This window comes from Telopea speciosissima, chromosome 10, assembly GCF_018873765.1.
Source record: "Telopea speciosissima isolate NSW1024214 ecotype Mountain lineage chromosome 10, Tspe_v1, whole genome shotgun sequence".
NCBI lineage: Eukaryota > Viridiplantae > Streptophyta > Magnoliopsida > Proteales > Proteaceae > Telopea > Telopea speciosissima.
The window spans coordinates 46,965,830-46,987,557 of record NC_057925.1 but is presented as its reverse complement, the minus strand read 5'-3'; the positions used below and the strand labels follow the sequence as shown (position 1 = coordinate 46,987,557).

Genomic DNA, 21,728 nt, shown 5'->3' with positions numbered 1-21,728 from the left:
GAGAAGAGAGTGAGTGAGCTGATGAAAGTGAGAAAAAACGGATACTTGGAGAGCGAAGCGCCTGTGGTTTTCAGAGGCTGTTTGCCCGGGAATGAAAATCTTCGGTGTCGACTATTGATGCATAGACCCCTGCCAGTTGTCGTCACCTACATTATTCCTTCGCCACGATGCAGAGTTAGTATAGAGCTTCTCAATTTTTTTATGTTTTATATGTTCAGTAATACAAAAGATAAAATCTATGTGTCATTACACGAATAAGATGCTTCATTATTTTTAGGGAAAATATCATCCCTTCCCTCTAAGTTTGCCTAATATCAATCTAATATCCAAATTTTGAAAAAATATCTATCCCCTCCTTTACTTTATAAAGATTATATCAACCGTATCCAAACCGTTAAAAATGATTATTAATGGATAAATTACATATGCCTCCCCTGTACTTTGCCCTAATTACACGTTTCTCCCCTTGATTTTTCCACCTTACATTTTGATCCCTTATGGCTGACGGTGTTAGTTTGCTGTAAGTTAATGATTTGAAAAGACAATATTACCCTTGTTCTAAAACAACACAAGTTGAATTACAATGACACCCTTTTCATCATCTTCAACCTTAAAACACTCATTTCTTTCCTCCTCCACCGCCGCCACCACCACCACCACCACCACCACCACCACCAGCCGCTGCCTCCTTCTCCACCGCCACCACTGTCGCTGCCGCCTCCTCCTCCTCGGACTCTTATTCCCTAAAACTTTAAATTCACGCACTGCAAAGACTGAACAGCAGATGGGTTCATCATCATAGCTTCCATTACCGCGTGAAAAGCACAGCAGAAGGTGTTGATTTCAATCTTCCAGTGCTCTGCTTGAACACGCTGGAGCATCTCTTGTTCTATCACGTAGGAATCACAGAATAACAAATTAAAACTGCATTTTCAATTCTACCTTTCTCATCATCTTCAACCTAAAACACTCATATCTTTCCTACTCCATTGCCAGCACCACCACCACCGCCACCACTGCCGCTGCCGCTGCCTCCATCACCGCCACCACTGCAGCCGCCGCCGCCTCCACCACAAACAAATAAGAAGAGATTAGAGGAGAAAGAAGGGATACCGATTGGTAAAAGATCACCGAAGGTTGCTGCAGGTAGGACTAAAACATTAGAAACCGAACCAGCGCTGCAACCTCTGTCCTGCGCACATAAGAAAAAACACCTGTGAACCTCTGGTTCTACCCACGTTTTATATTTATGTCTTTCATCTAAATCATCTTCTCCATCATTGCCAGAGAAAAATAAGAAAGAAGAAGAAACAGAGAGGCAGAAGGAGCCCTTTGGTTTCTCCTGACCAGAGGGCAATCAATTTCGGGAAGGAGAGACTAGAGAGAAAGAGAGAGATTGAAGGAGAAGATGGAATTCAATGCAGTTGCAGAGATTCTGTATTTAAATTTTCTTTTTGTTTTATTTGTTTATCAGCTTTTGAATTTTTATCTGTCAATAGATGAGATAAGATGAAAGATCTGATTATTTTCTTTCTGCTTCTTATTTCGGCAGTGCTTTTATGTCTTTCCTTCTTGAATTCTAACAGGCATTTTCGCTGTTTGATTCCCTTCTCATCCAAAATAGCACCAAAGATCCACTTCCACCAACATAATTGATAGTTTTTTTTATCACTCTTTTCAATGGAATTTTTGTTTCCTTTACTGCTGGTAATTCATAAATCCACGCTTTTTCAAGGTGTACAGAAATCGCAAAGGAATTACAGTTGAAGGTTTAAAATATATCAAGAAACCTAAATATAATATTAATAGCGTAAAGAGCGAGGAGGGCGGACACAGGGATGGAGCATGGAGGCACGGGGGAGGTAAGAGATTCGTCACCACCCACCAACCGCGTATGTTGAGAAATGTTCCAACTTTGAAGAGAGAGAGAGACGGGTCAGGACTCAGGGAGGTAGGAGTGGCGGACAGAATTGTTTAACAGAATCTCCAGACGCCGTTTCTAACACGCAGCAGCGCCAGCACCACCACCATAGCAGCAGCAGTAGCGTCTCCCTCTCCTGCTCGAGATTAGTGTAACCAAAAAATAATTAAAGAAAGAATCATCTCATTAAAGAAAAAGAAAACAAGGTCCCTAATTGGAACCGAACAGCAAGAATTCATGGAGTGCATTTAAATGTAACCATAACCCAAAAAATAAAAAAAATAAGAGATACAGACAGTCGGAGAGAGAGAGAGAGAGAGAGAGAGTGTTGGGATCAAAACAGGAAGGAAACCAAACACCTAAACTTAATCTAGGTACATCCTGAGACAAAATTTGTTTGCCTCAACAGCTCTTCCCATTAAAAGACAGCTAAAGCCTTTGAAGGTCAAAGGATGTACTGCTATTTTGCAGCACTGCTGTTTTGCTGTACTGCTGTTTTGCAGCACTATTGTTTTGCTTCATCTCAAACAGAGTCTCAAATAGCCCCAAAACTCCATTAACATTTGCAACTCACTTCAACAGCTCCCACAAAAAACCAGAACATCCAAACCGAAAAAACCAACAGAATCTGAAACTGATCGGCGAAGTAATGTTGCAGCAGATCGTCAATGGCAGAGAAAAGTTGCAGCAGATCGTCAATGGCGGAGAAAGGTTGCAGCGGATCGTCAATGGCGAAAGAGAGGTCGTCTCCTTCTTCCCCTTCTTCAATCTCTCAGCTTCTCTTCTTTCTCTCCCTTCTTCTATCTCTCGATTTGGGTGTTGCAAGGGATAAGAAAGGTTTTTGCCTTTTAACTCTACATAAGGGTAATATAGTCTTTTTATAAATAAGGGAGAAAGACATATGCTTTCAATAGATATTAAAAAGGATAGTTTTGCTTTTACACAGGATTTTTTTAACACCGTTACATGGTTAGGGTACGGTTGATATAATTTTTATAAAGTAGGAGAAGGGGTAAATATTTTTCAAAACTTGGGTACTGGATTGATATTAGGCAAACTTAGAGTAGAGGGGGATGATATTTACTCTTATTTTTAACATGCTTTAAAATTTTAAAGAAGCATCCTATGTGTCTTATCTCTCTCTTTCCCATTTTGAAATGACTCCCTTATTCTGTTATCAAAAAAGAAATGATTTTCTTATTCCTCAAATACACATGGCGTGTATTTTTAGGGGTCGCTATATCTAACATTATCTAGGTTGCCCTTTTGACAAAGGGCTGCCCTTAATCAATTCCTTATCGAAATTTGCAGGTAGGAGAACAACAACAAACTGTTAAGCATAGATTAAGAAGAGGAAAGGGCTTCCCGCCTTCCCTTAGCAAGAGGTAAGGCGATAAGTTTGGTATATTCTCATGCCAAATAAAGGAGAGACTCACATAGGAGGAGCCACAAGGTTAAGGGTGAGGAGAGAGAGAGAAAGAGAGAGAGAGAAAGGTATCTAAATAAAGAGGCAGGAGAATGAGAGGACATGTACTACATGGTAGTGTGTACAATATTTTTCTATATTTAAATTACAAGACGATGACCTACAAGGATAATGTGCTTGTTTGTACCTTCTCCTTCCTTTTTTTGTTTTTGGTTGGGAAGAAACTTATTCATTAGATGATCGTGTAAAAGCCAAGGCATCCTTGTGACAGAGATCAAGGAGCAAAGGAATGGAATGTGGCCAGATTGTCATACACAAATATGACAAGGCCTTTCGAGCAAGAGTATCAGCCACAAGGTTGACTTCTCTTGAAGCATACATAAAGGACGAGGATAAGAAATAGCCCCCCAAATGCTAGTTGTCCTTAACCAACGGTGAGAGAACAAAGGGGGAGGGGGATGCAGGGAGTGGGTTATGAATTGAATGAGCTCCTTACAGTTTGATTCTACAATGAGATATTCAAAGCCTTCTGCAATGGCGTATAACATCCCAAATCTCATTGCTAACGCTTCTCCAAGAGCAGTACTTGGAAAGGAAGCATGGTCCGAGACTCCAAGACAGCAAGAAGGCAAGTACCCTGATGATCTCTCATTATGAAGTCGAGGCCCCCTTTGTTGCACTTGGGAGGAAGGGAAGCATCACAATTCAACTTGAATGAACCCTCTGGGGGAGGGCACCAAGAAGGAGGTCTTCAAGGCTACAGACAAGGAGAGATCGGTGGGGGCTTGAAGTTTGCTGTCCAGAACTCCGAGTGAGTTTTTTCCAATGTCTTGATCAAATCCCCTAGAGTCCAAAACTTGTTGTTGAAGACTCTATCATTTTGGGCAATCCACAAGTACCACCCAATGAATGCACTCAGGCCTAACACTTGATTGTTGATCTGTGTACCTTTGGAAATAATAGAACTCCAACCCTAGATCCAAAGGTAAATGGAAATTAGCACCTTTCTCCTTCCTACTAGTGATTATTAATTGGAGAAAAGTTTCTTATTGGAGAGTACACCGCTCATGCCCTGACATAGAGGAGGTCAAGACACAGAAAGTGGCAAAATGATCTCCCTGCCCTGAAGACAAAAATGACGGCCGGTCTGATGCTTCCTAGTGAGCATGCTAGGGCCACACTCCCCCCCACAAGAAACAGTTTCCCTTATTAATTAACTGATAACTAGTGTGTCCCTTCTGCAATTGAGGATATTAATTACAAGGACGAAAAAAAAAAAAAAAAAAAGGAAAAACATCAATCAGGTTGATATTGGGCATTTGGATAAATTTTTATGGCAAAAGGTTTCCTACACAGTTGTGCATGAACCATTAATGTTCGTGATCATGATTCAAAGACCGGCTCTCCTAAGTGTAACGTTTAAAGAATTACTTACCATAAGATAAATCTTTATTCCTATAGTGGTCTTTGTCATGTGAGATGTGAAATCAAGAACTTCTATTGGTTCCTGGTATAGGCACATACAAAGGAAGTGCCACTGTTACAAGAAATTGCAGAAGAACTTGATAGGGGGAGAAAGAGAAAGAATGATCACAAGGATCAGGGGGAAGAAGGGAGTTAAACTAAATGTAGAAAGAAAATAAAAGATCATTTTATCATCTTTGAGGTTGCTTTGACGATGATGAATATCCTTTGAGACGTGGGATTTTGTATCTACAGATTTGTTGAGTCTCACGAATTTCCTAAAATGTCTACAAATCATTCATATAAAATGATTAAAATATCCCGGTGGGAAAATATGATGAAAATGGTTATATGATTTGAAAATTTGCTGAAACATCCGAATGAATGATTATTTTCCTATATACCTCAAGTTTGGTACAGAATTGAGCTCATTTGCTTGGGGTGTTTTAGGATCCAAAATGAGTTTTAAACACATAAGGTTCCAAATAGGACTTAGGCTACACATCTTAGGGTTTAGTTAAACCCCTTAGGTCATAAATAGACTGGGTTAACTCAGTGTGGAGCCCTAGGCTCGAACCTAAGTGATCCAACATAAGGCTAATCGAATCCAGGCTGTATTAGCCTCTGCGGAGGATCAATGTGGAGGGCCCCTGCATCCTCTGCAGGCTGCCCAGATCATCCTCCGCAGAGATTATTCCGATCTGGTTTGATCTCAATTGCTTGGGGGTTTTTCCTCATAGATGTCTATACATGAAATAGGGGTATAAATGGGCATGGATGGTACACTAACCACACACATAGAAACACATTAAGGTGTTGGTTGATTAGATACAATAATTAAATCAAATGCTTATTAGTCAGGTTTGATAGAGCATTACAATAGCTATCTAGTCCCAAATTTCAGGTTGATTGGATCAATATTGAGAAAGATTTCTCTCGTGCTTTAATTCTGGTTTTCCGCTATGGGTTATTGATGCAAGGAAGAAGACATCTTTTCCTTTTCCCATGATTTCTTTAGGGCCCGTTTGTTTGCCGGATAAAAATGGGATAGGCAAAAAAAGGTGAAAAACATGTATTATTTCCCTACAAAATACCAAGGATGTACGTGTTTGAAAACATGGGACGAAAAAATTCCAAACAAAGTGCAGTGCTTTCAACCATTGGATGGGGATGAGAAATCATGTATTGTACAGGTCATACTTATCTAATGGTTGAAAACACGACCATGTACCATACAAAGCCATGTACAAAAACCGATCCTAAATCTTATTGGAGAAATGATTCCTGTCCAGGAGTGTAGCCCAAGGCATTCTCTATTTCTCTATCCTCCTCTCTCTGAAAGGACCTCTCTGCCCACCTATTAATTGAACCAACAAGGGGCATCACGGGGTGATAGGAAACACCCTCCCAAAACTTTCATAGTTGATCAATATATACCACACGATAGCTTAAGCTGCATCAACCCTTTAGTTCATGTAATAAATTTTAGCCCAACAGACTATAAAAAGTTATAAGGAAAAATTGGTCAAACTTTATGTGACGGGAGAAAACATGGTGGCACCACCTTCTGTTCCAAAACCTATCTATGGCGTCACATACTCTTTTCTGGAATAGGAAAGAGGCCCTTCCCACCTTCCTATGGCTTCGCACTCTCTCTGCATCACAAGACCAATATACAAGGTCATAACTCATTAGGAGTCGTTCGGGCAGGAGAAGGAGTTCAAGTGGTTCCTTTTCCAAATGGTTCACTCAGTTGCAGAGACAGATCCCATTCATGGAGGTTGATTCTCGTATACCACTATTCACTTCATGCTACACAGAAATGTGGGCAATACCTTCAACAAGAAAAATATATAGTCATACGCGATAAGACTTTCCTGTTGATGCTTATGCCACCCAATTTTAGATTTGATTGAATGCTTCTTGACAAATCAGGAGTGAAATTGGGTGATCTTCTGTAGATGTTAGTATCAGGATTTAATCACTCCCTGAAAGTTTTCTTGTTATCTTCTCTTTTCTAGATTTTAGGTGGTTAGAAATAAGTAACAAAGGAACTGAACTGTACCCTAAGATACTCAGTGAGAAAACCTGAATCCAGGACCATGGCTTTAACTACACAACATATTCCTCACCATTGGCCCAGAGTATACTTTCATCTTGCTCATAAATGAGTCTGAAGAACAACTTAGCATCTAATCAATCACAGCACATAAAATCCAAATGATATCTTCTTAAAAGTATCTGCTCTACTGTAAGAACTGACTAGTCAGCATCGATGCTTTACACCTGCAAGCAACACCAGAAAGAATATCGGTTACTAATTAGAGATCACACTGGAAGTCAATGGAGCTAGTGATATGGTCTGAATTCCCAAAATCTTCGAAGATAATAATCCAAGTGAAAAAAAAGAGTCAAATGAGGTGCAGAATGTGCTATCACTCGAAACACTAATTGAAACTAATTCAGCCTGAGAAATTACTAGCCAAAATGTAGAACAAGACAATGCAAAGATTCCAGGTTACAGAGGTTTCCCTCTCCCATGGAGGGGTTGTGAAGTGTGACAGTGAGTGTATCTTTTTATGCCTGCATCAAATTAGTGATCCTCAATCCTAGTAACAAGCAACAACAAAAATGTTAAGAGATTTAACTTCTCTCATTCGACAAGTTTCTCAAAATATTGAAGATGACAGTGGCAGCGGTAGTGGCACTAGTGGTCAAGGGGGCTCTACCATGGATAAGCAAACTAAAACTCTTCCTTCTTTGTTACGATCCCATTCTGATTAAACACACCTTCATTTTCTTCATTGATATTTTACCTAAAAAAGTTTAAGGCAGTTTTAATAAGAGATCTATGTAAACACCAATTCCATTCACCCTGATTGCTGAGCCATTCAATGAGTGGTTGATTGGATATCAAGGATTTGAATTTTAAATTTGAATAGTCAAACAAAGAACCCTTCAGATGTTAAATCATGGTGAAGTATCGATCGAGTATAATCAAATTGAATTATGATAAATCAAGATCCAATTTGAATTCACTCCATTTACAGCCCTTAAACCAATCAAGCATTGCCCAGTGTTAAAAGCATAGCCTAGAAGTGGCTTGTATCCAAGGTCCACTAATGGTTCTATGCAGCAGACACAACCTAAGCGCATAGGTATTACCCAAGCGCTAATGTGCAAAATAACATGTGAAGATCCTCAATTATATATAAAAAGAAAGAGAGGGACCATAACTCGGTGCAAGTCCCGCTTTTGCAGTTGTAAGAGGGGTGGCCTAGAGTCCATCCTAACCTTTGCCTTTTTTTGCACAAAGCGACTACTCAGGCTCAACCTTGTGACTTCACTGACAGACTGAGCTTCTACCATTACACCAAGTGTTGTCCCCTTCCTAATTCCTAATTACGAAGAATGTTAACTGAAAAAAAAAAAAATGTAACTTAAAAATCTACCTGGAAGTCATTGTACTCTTCTATACCTTGGATGAGGTGGATGTCAAGCAGAGTACACTCACCTAAGGAACATCCAGCAACATCCGCCTATACGAATTCACATCACACTAGACACTTCGACTTCATTGGAACAACCAAGTTGCCACTAATCTAGGACATGTTATAAGTACTTGCATAGACAATAACACAATCTGATGATAAGTACAGATAAAACCAAATGCTTAGCACACACACTCCCCCCCCCTTTCCCCCACCAAAAAAATGTTTGTTTCATTGGAAAATATCGAAGAATATATTAACTGATGAATAGAAACTGTTCATTTGAAAATTGAATGCAGCAGGTAACAACGTAAAAATTAGATTACAGGTATCAAGCCAATCATATGAAAGGAGCAACCACATAGGGAGATACCATACCAAAAGTAGGACATGTTATTTAGTACATTAGATATTCCAAAGTAGACATGAAACACAAAGAGATTGCAAAGTTGAGGACTTCACCAACCAGTCAACACTAGAGGACATCATGATCGTTTGAAGAAATGGCGCACCAGAATCTCTGACATACCCAATGCAGAAATGCTTTCACATCCAATAAGTTCATGAAGCTTTGCATCACAAAGTATCGCCATCGAGTTTAGGGGGTCCTAAAAATAGGGAGAAAAAAAAAAATAGTACACTTAAATGCCAATTGATTTGTAGTGTATCTAAAATTTAGGTAAACAGTGGTGCTTGCCATCCCCCAGGGAGGAGGTACTAATATACACTGATGAAACTGTGAACCTAAGCCAACAAAGTTACACTTTCTTTTACAAGTAATAACTACCAGACCAAGTTAAAACATTAAAGATGAGTAAATGCAATAATATAGAAGTGCAAGTTAAACAAAAATTATATACTTTTTGCGAATTTTTCATATTACATACTCAGTGCATCGTTCTATCTTAAAGTATGATAACAGTGATGGGTAACAGGAGAGCAGAGATGCATGCATGCGTATACTCAGCACATGAGATCATACTCTGGTGAATTTTAACATGTCAATAAAAAAAAATATGATATAGAAATCTGCACTCTGCAAAATATTGCACAAACGCTGAAAACGAAGCAAGATGCTTATCTTAGCTCTGTGCAAAGATATACGAAAACACCAGAAATTGTGAAGGTGGCGTCGACTACATAAGGTAGAGAGATTGGTATCAACAATTGCTATTCTTGCTTGCATGCGGATAGCAGGCCAACAGCGATATCAGCTTCTTCGCTCCATACGGGCGCAGCACTAATACTAGGCCGACTTCCGTTACGTTTCAAGCTTTTCTTTCTTCTGGAGCGGGGCAAGCAATTAATTTCAATATTGAAATGACTATAGGATATCCAAACTTTGACTAGAGTGAGTTGAGCTTAGCAGCAGGAGATTGAAAGCCCTATGGGCTCACTAATCCCGACGACGCTCCTCACTCTGCTCTGACCTGACTCGAGACCAAACTACACTTTGAATGCCTGTAGAGGAATACATAGAATTGAACATAGAGGAATACATAGAATTGAACATAGTAAAATAAGAAATTGAAAGATTTCGTTGAAATTGTTCGTTTGGAAATTTCCTGAAAAGTTAATCATAGGTTCTTCTCTCCATTGGAACAATAGGATGGTTATGCTCATTACTAAACTTGTTGAAGAGATGAAATATAACCAAGGTATATCTTTTTGAATAGAGGCTGAATCGATCATCAGAAGAAGAATTAGACCAAAAATTAGGATACATTCTGGGAAAATGAAACTTCCATAGAAGAGAAGCAAATGAAACGATTTCATAAAACTTCTTGTAGAATCGAGAATGAAGTTTTCATTTTGTACAAGCCAGATCATGAATTATTAACTGCATCCCATCTCCAAAAAAGTCCCAATTGTTACGAACTTTCTATTTTTGGAATGAGATATTTACAGAATCCCCATGAATAGGATCAAATCTTACTCCTCGGTATTTACATGAGATTCCTCTTTCTTATTCTTAAGCAAGCCCCCGAGAGGACTTAGTTGATCCATGATTTATGTTTCATCTTTTGTTTCCTTTTTGTTTGTTTCGAGAAAGATATCGATCAATTCTGATTATTTTTTTTCTATTGATTCTTTTCCGATCGAGATTTATGGATCTATGTGTCTATATAGATCGTGTTCATGGATTAACGAAAAATGAGCAAAAGCTCTATTTGCCATTCTATGAGTCTCTTCCTTTTTGCGTATGGCATCGCCACTCCCTTTGGCAGCATCCACTAATTCGGAACTTAATTTGAAAGCCATATTTCGACCCGGTCGTTTTCGGGATGCCCCCTAATAATCAATGAATGGCAAGTGCTTTTCCTTGTGTAGACCCTATTTCAATGGGAACTTGATGAGTCGATCTGCCTACACGTCTTGCTTTTACTGCTATATCGGGAGTTACTCCACGTATTGCTTGACGTAAAACAGATCGTAGATAGTTTCTGTCTTTCATTGAATCTTTTTCACTGCTCAATAGATAATTTGATAAGCCAATGATTTTTTTCCATGTTTCAGAATACGGTTAGCCAACTTGTTAACTAATCGATTACGATAAATTGGATCGGATTTTGCAGTTTTTTCTTCTACAGTACCTTGACGTGACATGAGCGTGAAAGAGGTTTAAGAATCAGTTTTCTTTTTAGAAGGACTAAAATCACTTATTTTGGAATACGGCTTTCCAAACTGTACATACGACTTTCCACAGAATTCTATATGTATCTATGAGATCAAGTATGGAATTCTGTTTACTCACTTGAAATTGAGTATCCGTTTCCCTCCTTCTCCTCTTAGGATTGGAAATCTTGTATTTTACATATCCATATGATTGAGTCCTTAGGTTTCCGAAATAGTGTAAAAAGAAGTGCTTCGAATCATTGCTATTTGACTCGGACCTGTTCTAAAAAAGTCAAGATATTTCGAATTGTTTGTTGACACGGACAAAGTCAGGGAAACCCTTTGAAATGATTTCAATATTGGACCTTGGACATATAATAGTTCCGAATCGAATCTCTTTTCAGTATAAACACTAGACTGTTTCACCTCATTTAAATGGTTTGATGTGAGCATTTCTTTAAATATTTTCTTTCAATTGAAATCTTCCCAAGAAATTGAAAAACTCAAGAGTTGAGAAGGAGCACCCCCCCCCCTCTTCTTAAACATAAGAACAAAGCAGCTGAGGAACCTAATTAAGGCCCAAGAACTTCCCTATGTTTCAAATAAAAGAAACTAAACTGAGAGAAAGCATTTCTATCTTTCTTTGGCTTATCGAACTATCAAGTGGCTTTGTGAAATGAAAGTTTACCGATTGAAGCCAGATACTAGTCAATAACAACTTTTAGAGCGCTTCGTGATTCAAAAGAGTTGAAAGCTCCACAAAGAGATCAGTGTCAAGACACTACAAACAACAACAACAAACTCAGCCTTATCCCAACTTAATGGGTTTGGCTACATGGATCCAAACAAAACAAAATAGGGAAAACTGAGGTATAACAAAAAAAGGGGGAATGAAAAGATGAGAGAATGAGGGATGTGGAATGAGGTGAAGGAAGAAAAATGGACAATGACAAATGAAAGATGAAAGACGCAAGTAAGAGAAAAGAGGCACAGCCCAGCAAGTCAGGAGAATCTCAGCTAAATGGGGTCTGCCACATGGATCCTTGCCCTCCAATAGGCTTTATTTGGGGTCATGCTTGGTACAAGGCCTAGACTATGCATGTCCTTCCTCACAACTTCTTCTATGGTCATTTTAGGCCTGCCCCTAGCTCTTTTAGCTCCTTCAATCGGGATCATATCACTCCTCCTTACTAGGGCGTCCATAGACCTCCGTTGAACATGACCATACCACCTCAAATGACTCCCTTGGAGCTTGTCACTAATCGGGGCAACTCCCAAGTCAGCTCTAAATGTTCATTCAATCAGTGTCAAGAACTGCCGGAAGAAAGTTGCTAATGTAGAAATAGTTATTCTACAAAGGATGACCAAGCCAAGTCGTCATACAGGTGGACGTATAAGAATATACTTCTTGAACAAGTAGTTACCACAAAGCCATCTATCGCATGAAAACTAAATTGAAGTTTCCTAATTGTAGTCTAGTGCTAAAATAGAAGTAAAATCGAACTCTATTTCTTATGTATCTAACCAATTCTAAAACTAACTATAAGACTTAAATTGGAATGGAATTCTAGCCTAAAACAAATTATTACAAGAGAAATCAAAATAAGTAAATAAACTACTAATATCTTACTACACCCAAATCCCAATACAGGCCCAGTTTCTGGACAAAGTTTTCAAACAAGTTCGGCTCGGTCCAAAGAACTGCTCCCACATCAATTCTCTTGATGGAAAAAACTCGTCCATGAGTTTTCTAGGACGGTAGAAATAAAAGCACACGAACGGGGGCTATCAGCTCCTTTTCTAAAACTTGAAGATAATCCAAAATATGCAACTTCGATGTTGCATCTGTGTTTTGAAATATGTGGGGAATAAAAAACTCAATAAGTAGAACATTCATTGTTGTAGTAGAGTCTATAGATGCTTCACCCACAATAACCGTCTCCTTAACCAGTACTTCTTGTCCCAGATCCGAGCATTGACCCATTCGGCTCGTCTTGTGGCTGCATTGACGGTACCACCTTCTTTGACTCTGAGCATTTTTCATCAACCAATCCTTGAAGAACGAATGTCTGATGCATGTGAAAAAGATGTAGGGTGCATAAATTTCTTTTGCAATCAACAACGTCACTTCGTTCTTCCAACCACTCTTGACTTAATTTAATAATGCGTTGAGAGCATGGTTTAAAGAATCGACCGATACGTATCGGTATCGGTATCGTATCAGTCGATACCGATACATCTCCTTTTTTTTTTAAAATGAACTGTCTCGAATTGTATCGAAATGTATCGACCGATATGGGCCGATACGATACAATAAGACCGATACGTATCGATACCTCCAGTAAAGGGTTGAATGGGTGATTGAATACGTATCGGCCGATATGTATCGATACATATCGGCCGATATGGCTCGATACATACCAATACATCACCGATACGTACCGATACATACCGACATGTACCGATGCTATCTTACAACTAGAATCCCTCTTTTTTCTGATCCGGTTCCTCCACCACCGCGAACCCCAATTAGATTCAGGCATGATACACTTTTTAGTTATTAGGAGAACCCAAGTACTCTCTTTCGGATCCGTGAAACAACTCTCAGAGATCTTTTCCCTTTTGGAAGATACAAGAGCGAAACAATCAACCTATTGATATTGGAAGACCCAAAAGATTCTTCCAATGTATCATTTCTGGGTCCAATGGAATTCATAACCATCGATACAGTTCATTAAGAAGCCATTTTCACTCATAGAATCAATACAATTCCTAATCTCACGAAAAAATGAAGGAAAACTCTCAACCAAGAGTCTAAAATCTTGCATTTAATCTTGGTTTTTCACACTTTTAAACTAAAAACGAATCATGGAGTGCTATAACATCATCCTTTGCATCATCCAATACTCTTCATGGCTATAGACGATTACAACATGTGAGAAACTTCATCTTTTATAACAATTTCAATTTAATGCACTTGTTTGATTATACATTATTCACCATTTTAGGTTTTATGCATGACACTTATTATATATTGCTTATTTATATTGTTTTTTGTTCCAAAAGTGTATTTCCATGTGTATCTTGACCATTTCTATGCGTATTTGTATTGTTCGATACGTATCTCCGAAACGATACGATACGATACGAATCATACGATACGTCTCTTAAAATCACCCAACCGATACGATACCCGATACCAATACTTTAAACCTTGGTTGAGAGGAATCAAAAACTTCACAATAAGCACCATCACAATACTGAGAAATGGAAAATTCGAAACATCATCCTCAGACTCAATGATGATCCTGTTGGGTCTTCGATAACATATCCACCACAGACTGCAAGCCGAAATTGTCACTTTACCCTTCATCAATAAATAAATAGCAAGCTTTCCGTTAGGCAAGCGAACTCTAAATTTGAACACAAAGGAATCAATGGTCAAGTTTGCTCTGCTACCAATTGATGCAGAACCCGGGTCACAATACCTTATTTGGGTTCGAACAATAGGACTCAATTAAAAAAGGATAATGGTGATTTTCGTAAATTAGGTAACAATCCAGCACTTAATAAAAGGTGAATAAATATTAATGGCAGGGCTGTAATTTTCTTGACTTCCAAAAGCACCCACAAGAATAGGAGTGGAGTTATAAGTTTATAACATAAAGAAGCAATTACTTCAAGGAGGGATACTTGTGGAAAGTAATAACAGAAAAAGAAAAAGAAAAAAAAAAAAAGTAACGTAATAAAGAAGGGGATGAGGGGGTATTTAGGGAATAACAAATAAAAAGGGCTTAGACTATCGACATAGAGGAGAGGAATAGATTGTCTTATTCCTTGTGTTAAAACAGAACAGCATGAGCAGTAAACCCAATCCATCTGCCCAATTGCAGATGGAAGAACTCAATCAGATGAGATCTGGTCAGCCTAAAATTTTAGGATAAGATTTCTAACTCCATGCCCTTAGGAAGTACCGACAGCAATTCCAGAGAAAGTATTAGTAGCTTCCAGGAAAATTTCTGAAATAGGAAGCTGGCCGCAAAAGGAAACCAGGTCTGAAACTGAAGTTGAAACCAAGAGATGAAGATGACTTTGGAACTAAGACAATAGGGTTTGAATCGTCTATGGAAGGGCACCCAACACCCAAAATCTCAGAGGGAGAAGAGTTGAATTGAAGAAGATTGATCCAACGTATGGATTGCTGCAAGTACCGCATAACAGAAAAGAGGAAGAAGAAAATAGACGAGGTAATGAATAAGAGGGTCTCGTTTGAAAGGGGAAAGAAGAAGAACAAGAAGAGAAGAAAGGAGGGGGAAACAAGGCCACCGGCCTAGCACCACACTCACAATCGTGAGATTCCAACCTTTGTTAGTTAAAACGCGAATAAAACAGCCAAACCGTTTAAAACGCGTATGGCTGAACTGCTCCCAAAGCAACGGTAAAAAACGGTACGACTGGATAAAGAATTCTAAATGCATATAGTATGCGTATACATTTTTTTAATGAAAAAAACAGCTATTAATAAAAAAAACCAAACCAGCCCGATTTAGCAATTTAACCAAAACCCTAAACCCATTCCCTCATTTTCTCGATCGAGCATTTCAGAGTCTCACACTCTCGCACAGCCGAAGTGCCGAACACGAAGACCTCTGTGGCTCCTCATCGTACAGTCCCTCTCCCTCTCTCCCAGTGGGAAGCCGGCGACCAAAGCTTCTATCCCTTACAGAGCAGCGGCGAGTTGACAACTGGAGGTAAGAAGCAAGCCAGCAAAGAATCAAGAGTCCGAGACTCTCCGCACAGCCAAACCTCCTCAGCTCCCGATCGCATAGTCACTCTCCCTCTCTCCTGGCAGCAAGTCGGAGATCAGAGGGAAGCAGCAAGCCAGCTACCTGCGGAAAAACAGTTAGCAGCCTGAAACCCCTCCCTTCCTCTGTCTCAATCTCTTCATTATGATATAGTGAATCACACTTCACACTAGATAGTGAACTATTCCTACAAATAAAAATGGTGATGGGAATGTTATTGATAAATGTGTGATGGGAATATTATTGAAACTCCATCGTTCTCTACCTGATTCGTTACAATAGAGTGGAAAGAAAAATATGTGATGGGAATATTGCTTTGATAATTAAGACTCCTACATGTTCAATCGTTCATACTTAACTGCTAAGTTGATTCATTCACTGTTATTCTTTAACATTCCAAGATTTAAAAAGATCATATTCTCTATTATTATTTTATAATGACTATGTAAAGGACATGGCTAACATACTTATAGTGCTCTGATTAATATTTTTCTATTATTTGTGTGATGGGAATATTATTGAACTTGTTCATTTGGTATAGTTGATTCTGATATTGGAATGGGTGGTTTGAATAAATGTCTGATTGTAATATTATGGTGCTTAAGATTCCAACTTTAATTTGGAATGGAATGTGGATACTACCTACATTTGTTTTGATTGTTATAGTTGCTTTGAATTTTGATGCAGGTATTTAGGAAATTATTTATCAATTTATGCGTATATATTGCCTTTTTTTTTGTACCGTATTGTTCAAATTTACACGTTTAAAACGTGTACCGTCTGGTTTCTTTTTTTGTTCCCGTTCTTGAAGTATTCGACTGTATTTTTTACCATCCCATTCACGTTCTGATCCGTTTAAAACACGACCGTACCGAATACCATTTTTTTGCCGTTTCCGTTTTAACTAACCATGATTCCTACTCAACTTTTTATTCTATTCAATTATGTTCAATGAATTGGGTTACAAGTATATGTATAAAACAAAATTGAAATTCTAATTATATTCTAATGCTAAAACAGAAGTAAAATCTAACTCTATTTCCTAATTATCTACCCAGTCTAAAACTAACTCTAAGGCTTAAATGGAATTCTACCCTAAGACAAAAGATTACAAAATAAATCCAAAGAAGTAAGTAAATAAACTACTAATATCCTTCTAGCCCCAAATCCCAACTCGGGTTAGGTTTTCAGGCGGAGTTCTCAAACAAGTTCGGCCTAGTTCAAAGAACTGCTCCTACATCAATTATCCAGGTATTAAGAAAAAAAAAAAACTCATGTAGAACAGTAGAAATAAAAGCACACGAATGGGGGGCTATTGGCTCCTTGTCTGCAACTTGAAGAAAATGCAAAATATGAAGCTTTGATGATGCATCAGTGGCTTGAAATATGTGGGGAATAACAAACTCAATATGTAGAATGTTCATCGTTGTAGTAGGGTCTAATATGTCAATTGAAGCTTCACCCACAATAACTGTCTTGTCTTCCTTGACCGTTACTTGTTATCCCACATTCAAGCGTCTTCCTTTTGTCTTGACCCATTCGACTCGTCTTGTGGCTGCACTGTCAGTACCACCTTCTTTGACTCTAAGCATACTATGTCAACCAATCCTTGAATAATGAATGTCTGGCACATGTGAAAAGGTTGTAAGGTTCACAAACTTCTGTTACAATCAACGATGCCGCTTTGTTCTTCAAACCATTCTCAACCCAGTTTAATAATGTGTTGAGGGGAATCAAACACTTCACAATAAGCACCATCACAATACTGAGAAATGGAAAATTAGACAAAAACATCATCCTCATACTCAATGATGATCCTGTTGGTCTTTGATAACATATCCACCACAGACCGTGAGACAAAATTGTCACTTTGCCCTTCACCAATAAATAAAATAGTAAGCTTTCCGTTAGGCAAGCGAACTCTAAACTTGAACAATAAGGACTCAATGGTCAGGTTTGCTCTGCTACCAATTGATGCGGAACCCAGGTCACAATACCCTATTTGGGTTCGTTGTGGGCCCATCCCGGACAATAGGACTCAATTAATCAAGGATAATGACGATTTTTGTAAATTAGGTAACAATCCAGCACTTATTAAAAGACTAATTATTAATGCCAGGGCTGTAATTTTCTTGACTTCCAAAAGCACCCACAAGAATATGAGTGGAATTTTAACATAAAGAAGAAATTACTTTGGGGAGGGGTATTTGGGAAGTAATAACAAAAAAGAAGTAACGTAATAAAGAAGGGGATGAGGGGGTATTTAGGGAATAACATATAAAAGGGATTAGACTATCGACAAAGAGGGGAGGAATAGATCGTCTTCTTCATTGTGTTAAAACAGAACAGCATGAGCAGTAAACCCAACCCAATTGCAGATGGAAGAACTCAATCAGATGAGATCTGGTCAGCCTGAAATTTTAGGATAAGATTTCTAACTCTAAGCCCTCTTAGGAAATACCAATAGCAATTCCAGAAATCAAGGATTAGCTTCAGGAAATTTTCTGAAATAGGAAGCTGGAGGCAAAAAGAAACCAGATCTGAAACTGACGTTGAAACTAAGAGATGAAAATGTCTTTGGAACTCAGACAATAGGGTTTGGATCACCTATGGAGGGCACCCAACGCCCAAAATCTCAGAGGGAGAAAAGTAAAAGTTGAATTGAAGAAGATCGATCCAACATATGGGTTGCTGTAAGTACCGCCATAACAGAAAAGAGGGAATGAGAAAAAGAGGATCTCGCTAGAAAGGGGACAGGAGAAGGAGAAAAAGAAGAGGAAGGAGAATGAGAAGAAGGCCACCGGCCTCACACCATACTCACAACCGTGAGATTCCAACTCAACTTTTCATTCTATTCAATTTTGTTCAATAAATTGGGTTACAAGTATATTTATAAAATGAAATTGAAGTTTCCTAATTGCAGCCTAATGCTAAAACAGAAGTAAAATCTAACTCTATTTCCTAACTATCTAACCCAATATAAAACTAACTCTAAGACTTAAAATGGAATGGAATTCTAGCCTAAAACAAAATATTACAAGATAAATCCAAATGAGTAAGTAAATAAACTACTAATATCCTACTAGTCCCAAATCCCAATTCGGGCCCGGTTTTCAGTCAGAGTTCTCAAACAAGTTCTGCCCAGTCCAAAGAACTGCTCCTGCATCATTGTTTCAATTTCTACTTCACATCCATGTTGTATTCCATCACAATTAACAAACTAAAATCAGCGCAAACCAAATAAATGGTGTTATAAATGATATTTTAAAAATAAAAAAAAATTTATGCACCGATTACCCACCTCCAGCTGGTTAACTTTTATGTAATCCCAAACACGATTTACAGCTTCCGATTGAAGCATTTCCCTTTCCCCAGTGCCAAAAAATTGGGCAAGTGCAACAGATATTATCACGGAAGATTCACCAGCTTCGATACTTTCAGTTGCAGACTCCATGTCTAGCTTTATCCTCTTAGAATCTTTACCTGACTCTTCTACAAGTAAGAAATCATATAAACTACCATCCATGTTTCAACAGATGCCAAATATGTTAAAATCATTAAAAAAAGGACATGCATACTTGAGGGTTCAAGAGGGATAATATGCTTGGCTAGCAGTTTATTCATCTTGAACATGTCAGTACAGTCTGTTTCAAACACCAAACGCAGCTCATCATTGCAAATTATCTTTCTCTTATTGCTTGGATCTTGGAGATTGTTTTTTCTTATGTAAGCCCATAATTGCTTCACAATCTGCAGAATAAAATAATGGTGCCATTAGGATTCTCTTGAATAGTAAGCAGAAAAAATATTTAATAACGGGACCAACTAATAAGTAATAGGATGATTCAAGAAACAGAGAACCTGGGTCCTTGGCAGGGCTGGCTCACCAACAATGGCCTGGAGTTCAGGTGAAACACCACAAACTTTGTTGAGCCCTCCCGGGCCACCTCTCCTTTTGGTTCCAGTTGGAGCACTGCAATAAATGATAAACAGAACAAATAGACAAGCTCAAGTATTATGTTACCCAGGAGTATTTGTAAAATATACTTAGAATCAGAGAGACCCTCATAAAACATCACATTCAAAATGTATGAAACTGAACATAACAGAACTTTGATTGTCACGTCAGAAAAAACTAATTTTTATGGGCAAAAGATAACTAGAGTTGCAAGAAATATATAAAATGGAGGAAGTGATCAAACATCAGCCAACAACCATAGTTCCCAAGTACCACACACAAAAAAGGGTACCATAGTTCCCCATCACCTACAAAACTACAACCCAAACCAAGTTGCAGCACATCAACAAAGGCGGAGAAGTGCAGACAGGCTGCCACTGCTGAAAGGATGGACAGCAATAAGCGAATGAAAGTTAGAAGGCACATACAAACACGCATTTTCAGTTCATAAATAAACATTTTTCTTTTATTTAGTGAAGTAGAAAACCAGACATGCAGGTCGAGTTTCTAAAACGCATTGAAGGCACATAAAGACACGCATTATGAAGAATCACTACCGTGTACGGAACGTATGCAGTTGGAACCAACCAAGGCACGAGAAGAACAGTAAAAGAAGAGAAGGGGGGGGGGGCGGAATACGAGATGACATACATAAAAGACGAATAATCAAGTAGAGTACCCAAAAAAATATTAAGTTGCGAGAATTGTTACTGCAATTCATAAGCATTAGTGTAGAATTCCCGTCATTCTGCTTCCAATAAGAAAATAAAAAATCAACTATAAAACCAAAAAACTCCGCTCTGCTCTCGAAAAAAAAAACCATAAACTTTGCAACGAAAGACATTTCACCTTTGATAAAAGACAATGTAAAATACAAAATAAATCGAGAAGAACTCAAATTCCAAAACCCTGACAGAGAAACCCTAGGGCCATGATTTCCAAGCGTGAACGGAAGAAAAGTAGAAGGGCAGCGAACCTTTCTTTGGGTATTTCAGGGGCAGGTAGAGCAACGACATTCTGGATAAAAGCATTAGCTTTGGTCACCGGTAGGGGCTGTAGCTGCGCCGGAGGAGGAGCACCTCGGAAGTTGAGCTCCTCGTGACGGTGGACAGGAAGGGCGAAATGTTGAGGGATTTGGGGATGGGTGTTCTGATATTGAGGGTGCTGGTGGTGGTGCGGGTGCTGTTGCTGCTGTTGCTGCTGCTGTTGAAGGGCAAAATGGTCCTTCGGAGCGTGTTGTTGGACTTGTGATCGGAGAAGATGATCGATCTGGTCTCTGATGAAGCCAGCCTTGTGGGCGAGGCTTAACCCTAGCTTCGCTTCCAACTGCTGAACGACGCCGTTAAGGGAGGTAAAACTGCGAGGATCCGATTGACGGAGCAGAGACTCAACGCTGCTTGATATTTCTTGGTCCGACACCATTGCTGTGGGTAAACCTTCATATAATAACTGAAAAAACGGAAACTCAAACGGTTCCCTCCTTAGCCATCTCTCTCTCTCTCTCTCTTCTCTCTCTTCTCCCTGTCTCTGTGTGTGTCTCTCTCTCCTCTCTCCTCTCTCTTCTCCCTGTCTCTGTGTGTGTGTCTCTCTCTCTCTCTCTCTCTCTGTCTCTCTTTTATATATTTTGAAATGACGCCAAAGGCCCCCTCCTTGTTTGTATTTAACAGTTTCTAAATTGTGATGACAATAATGCCCTCATCTTCAGAAAGGATAGAGGGTTCTGAAGAGTGAGATGAGGATAAAATCGTCATTGGATATCTTGCAGATAATGGCCTTCTTTTTCCTTTTTCAAAATGGGAAATGAATCTAAGGTGGTAGTTCGATATTACAGTAATACCCTTACCAGAAATATAATACACAGTAGTAACGGCTATGGATAAGGGAGAGAGAGTACAAAAGCTGATAGATACTGCCTTATGAGCTTTTCCTTTTATAGAAAATAATGGAAGGCCATTTTGGGAACCGAATTGAAGGCGCAGGTCGGTGACGGCCCGATCGGAAAAATGATCCTCCGCTGGGTTGGTTCAGTTCAGTTCAGATAACCGGA

General features: G+C 38.9%; 1 protein-coding gene and 1 long non-coding RNA gene across 2 annotated transcripts; both read right to left on the bottom strand.

Moving 5' to 3' along the window:
• Positions 1–6,873: 6,873 nt before the first annotated feature.
• Positions 6,874–21,230, bottom strand: LOC122642574. Its single transcript, XM_043836090.1, has 7 exons — positions 20,888–21,230; positions 20,658–20,848; positions 19,585–19,696; positions 19,302–19,473; positions 19,025–19,215; positions 8,769–8,910; positions 6,874–7,097 (listed from the first exon to the last, which is right to left on the bottom strand). The coding sequence occupies exons 1-6, from the start codon at positions 21,101–21,103 to the stop codon at positions 8,788–8,790; spliced, it is 1,005 nt and encodes a 334-aa protein (XP_043692025.1). The 5' UTR covers positions 21,104–21,230; the 3' UTR covers positions 6,874–7,097; positions 8,769–8,787.
• LOC122642575 lies at positions 10,604–14,343 on the bottom strand. The gene is made up of 3 exons (XR_006330062.1): positions 14,331–14,343; positions 12,855–12,857; positions 10,604–10,952 (listed from the first exon to the last, which is right to left on the bottom strand). It is a non-coding gene; the product is annotated as an uncharacterized LOC122642575 (long non-coding RNA).
• Positions 21,231–21,728: the final 498 nt, after the last annotated feature.

Bases quoted from the DNA above. Each gene is read 5' to 3' on its own strand.
- LOC122642574 (XM_043836090.1), bottom strand. From the start codon at position 21,103: ATGGTGTCGGACCAAGAAATATCAAGCAGCGTTGAGTCTCTGCTCCGT. The intron at 19,216-19,301 runs GTATGCATGTCC...TCTTACTTGTAG, and splicing joins TATCCCTCTTGAACCCTCAA to AAGAGTCAGGTAAAGATTCT. The intron at 8,911-19,024 runs GTGGGTAATCGG...CCCTATTTTTAG, and splicing joins TAAAAGTTAACCAGCTGGAG to GACCCCCTAAACTCGATGGC.